Here is a 3,776-nt window from a genome sequence, read left to right on the forward strand (position 1 = left end):
AGGAGGCCGAGACGACGGACCACTTGGCATTGGGATGCGTGTTTGCCTGAGAGGTTTGGCACTCTACCCTTTCTCGTTGCTGCCCCGGTCAGCTTGTGCCTAGTTTGAATGCAACTCTCGTCGAGTGGTGACCCATGAAGTGTGCGCTAATCCCTAAGGCGCAAAGGAAGGGTTTCGACTCCATAGCCATCCTTACTGTCTGGATGTTGTGGAAGGAGTGCAACGGAAATGTATTTCAGCTCTCGACGGTTGTCGCCTCTGCGCTTTGTAGGCGCATTGGTAGCGAGATTGAATTGTAGATGCTATCAGGTGTGAAAGGATTGTCGGACATTTGGAGATAGGTAATGGTAGGAGATAGCTAGGGCGTCATCCGGTGTTCTTGGTCGCCCACCATATGTTGCCGTGGTGATGTTTGTAACCACGGCACACCGCCAGATCCTTTGTATTTCCTTTTCTCTCTTCTTCTAATACATTGACTCACAAAGCTTTTGCGCATTCGCAAAACAAATAAATTCAACCAGACATATCAAGTTCATCAAGTTTATAGTAGGTCATATCACAGCACAGTACGATAGCTAGATACATAAAAGACACAACTCGGACATCACCGCACATCACCGCTTCTTGGTACAGCTGATACGAAGATGGGGCGTGAATAACTAGACCATTACGTGTACACACGGTAATTCTGGGTCCAGTTGAGTGTTTACTATTAATTTTGTTACATGGATGAATTATGACTACTATTCCAATTCATAATTTGTCGCTGCATAAGAAGCACCGGTAATCTGCTTTTCTAGTTCATGAATAGCCTAGTTCTAAGCGGAAGCATTTTTTTCGAAACGGAGGCAATAGATTTGCCGCATCGATTAATTAAGAAGATAATTGCCCAGTTAATTAATAGAAAACTGGGCGAAAACCGATACAAACCAATCACATGTGTACTACTCACAAAACATGCAAACCCCATAAGTGCACAATCAGGCCAACAACCATACCCAACACGCAACGACCACCAACCTTCACACTTCTACATCGCAAAGAAATTCCCAACAAGAGTACCAAGCACAATCCAAAAGATTGATGACCATTCATTAAGCAGCTGCGAACATCTTTCCTGTGGCGCTACTCTTCTTACTTTTGCTTCTAAGAGCCTCCTCCACGATTGTCTTGCCAAGCATTTGATAAACGGTAACCATGTTCATGTTTCCCCCCCTTGTTACAAGTTATAAAAAGAAAGAGTGTTCCCATACGTTGGACCTCCATTGGTATCAGAAAGACTCCAGTCAGTATTATGCCATTATTACGTTAACAACATTACTCCCTTCGTTTCTAAATATAATTCCTTTTAGAGATTCCACTATGGACTATATACGAAGCAAAATGAGTAAATCTACACTCTAAAATATGTCTATATACATCCGTATGTAGTTTGTAGGGAAACCTCTAAAAGGACTTATATTTAGGAACAGAGGGAGTACGGAATATACATACTGGTACAATGAAATATAAATACCAGAATCAACAATCACGGTGACAGGATCGAGCCATAATGTTTGCCATCACATGGTTCAGGACTTCAGGTAACATAGCACAAAACTTAAAGCAGCACTCCAAGCTACTTTATTTAACTACACCAGCCAGCAGCCACACATGGTTCAGATTAACATAGCACCAAACTTAAAGCAGTGCCCGAGTTATTTAATTTTAAATACACCAGCCACCCTTAACAATTTATCAATGCTTAGGGATAATTTTTATTCTCAACTGACTGGTTATATTTGAAAAGATGTAGTATCATAGTAATACTTGTTTCTTTTTATTAACTTTTAAGTCACTTGGATAGTTTGTAATCTTTCTTATTCCCTTGGTGTAGTGTCCTTAACATTAGTATACATGGAATTTAATCTCCCCTCTTGAATGACGATACTCAAGTTGTGCGATAGCCATTCAAATATTTCAATTAAACATTTCTGACATAGTTTGTTGACATTTATGGTTACTTTGGAACTTGTTTTCAGATTAGTAGTGGTTAAACTGTCCTGAATTGGTATTTCCTGGACAGCTTGATATCTAATTGTACGAAACCATCTTCATATGTAGGGTAGCATGTCTTCCTAGTTAAACTGCATACACAGGGTAATCCATTTGATGAACTGAATGACAAATTAATGTGTGTTCCTTAATACTTTTCAGAGGCAAGGAGCTCGATTAATTGTGCTCAAAGGGGTAAATCTCCATGTGTGGGAGAACACATGGAGTGAGTTTTGCTTGGACCTGCACCTTATGTCATGTTACGTGCACCGGATATCGTTTCTAGGCAGAGACTTGAGTTGCTTGCTTGCCGCCCTGCTTCACGGCTGGCCATACTGGCTTCCATACGATTGCTTGTCCTGTTTTCGCACAAAAGCTACAAGTTAGCAGACTGGAAGGCCAAATGGATGGCTATAAAATTGACTCTGTTTATATTTCAACTGTCCACAAAACAAACTTTCTTTCTTGTTCAAACTGAACACTAACCAGGACAGAGGTCAGTGCTCTTAGTGTGCAGTTGCTACTGCCTACTGGCTGGAATGCAACCACAAACGGTTTGTCAATTAACAGCCAATGAATCAAAGTCTACACAAATAATAATAATAAGATGTAAGGCAGAACCATGGAAATAACACGATCTGATTTCTCTGAAAATTCGAACACTCCCACGGAAAATGGTAGAAGAGTATGTTCAAGCTAGCGTTACTACAGGGAGGGAGGGAGGGAGGGAACGAAGTATAATTAGAGAGATGAGACGAGTGCATGGTCCAGTTCGATATCTAAAACAGGGTAAAGCCATATAGTTAACGGGCAAGCGCCTCCTTTTTAAAAAAAAAGCCATATAGTTAACCTATATTAACCACAATATACAGGTCCAATTTGACATCCAAAACAACAGAGGAAAGTCATCGTAATTCAAGCTAGCAAGTGCATCATGTGTGATCCAACGGTTTTTAGGCAAGGTGCCCAGGCACCTAGGTGTCCCATATGGGCGTCCTATATATATATATATATATATATATATATATATATATATATATATATATATATATAGGGAAAATGCATCCTACCACCTAGTGGTAGTTACCTTCACCTTTTCTACCGTAGGATTCTTTTAGATGCGTGCTTCTCTAAACGGGTTGTGGAGCTAGTGATTTTGACCAGTCCAATTGGCCGTACCAAACTCTGCTATTTTCATGCAGGTGAAACCACAACTGCATAATCCCCGGCTCAAAGAAAATTAATTAGTCAACCGGCCACGCTGCGGCGGCGACCATGCGTTTGGATGGAACATGAGCGCCAGATCGATTTGTTCAGGTAAAATATAAAATACCCCCATGATTTGATCTACTACTCACCAATTTTTTAACATAATTAATCAGTTTCCAAATCTACATACATACTAATCTAGATTATATGTCGTTTGGAGTAATTGCTTCTCTCCCTCTCAATCTGATCTGGAATTTTGGCCATGCAGCCCTGGTAGATCACTGGCATCTCATGGGAAATCCCGAGATGGATACCTTTATACTCTCATGAGCCCCAAAAAAGAAGTTCGGACAACTACTTCAAAATACGTACACAGATACACACTCAATATTTTGGTTACAAGAAAAGTATATCCAGTTGCTTTTTTCAGAAGGAAAAAGTTACATACTCATGTTCTACAAAACACACACACACACACACACACACACACACACACACACACACACACACACACACACACTCCATTCTAATAT

At 40.4% G+C, this 3,776-nt stretch overlaps 1 protein-coding gene across 2 annotated transcripts in view; it reads right to left on the reverse strand.

Annotated features, from left to right (window-relative positions):
- Positions 1-1,010: 1,010 nt before the first annotated feature.
- The window catches only part of LOC119303506 (papaya proteinase 4-like), a 6,928-nt gene continuing 4,162 nt past the window's right edge, over positions 1,011-3,776 (reverse strand). Inside the window, exons 4-5 of one of the 2 annotated variants that reach the window (XM_037580649.1) lie at positions 2,284-2,393; positions 1,011-1,260 (exon numbers count right to left, since the gene is read on the reverse strand). In XM_037580649.1, the coding sequence (XP_037436546.1) occupies positions 2,317-2,393 (77 nt within the window). In that variant the 3' untranslated portion in view covers positions 1,011-1,260; positions 2,284-2,316. Of the gene's footprint in view, positions 1,261-2,152; positions 2,394-3,776 lie in introns of those variants that run through there. The other variant, XM_037580642.1, reaches the window with a different exon arrangement.

Source organism: Triticum dicoccoides, chromosome 1B (assembly GCF_002162155.2).
Source record: "Triticum dicoccoides isolate Atlit2015 ecotype Zavitan chromosome 1B, WEW_v2.0, whole genome shotgun sequence".
Classification (NCBI taxonomy): domain Eukaryota; kingdom Viridiplantae; phylum Streptophyta; class Magnoliopsida; order Poales; family Poaceae; genus Triticum; species Triticum dicoccoides.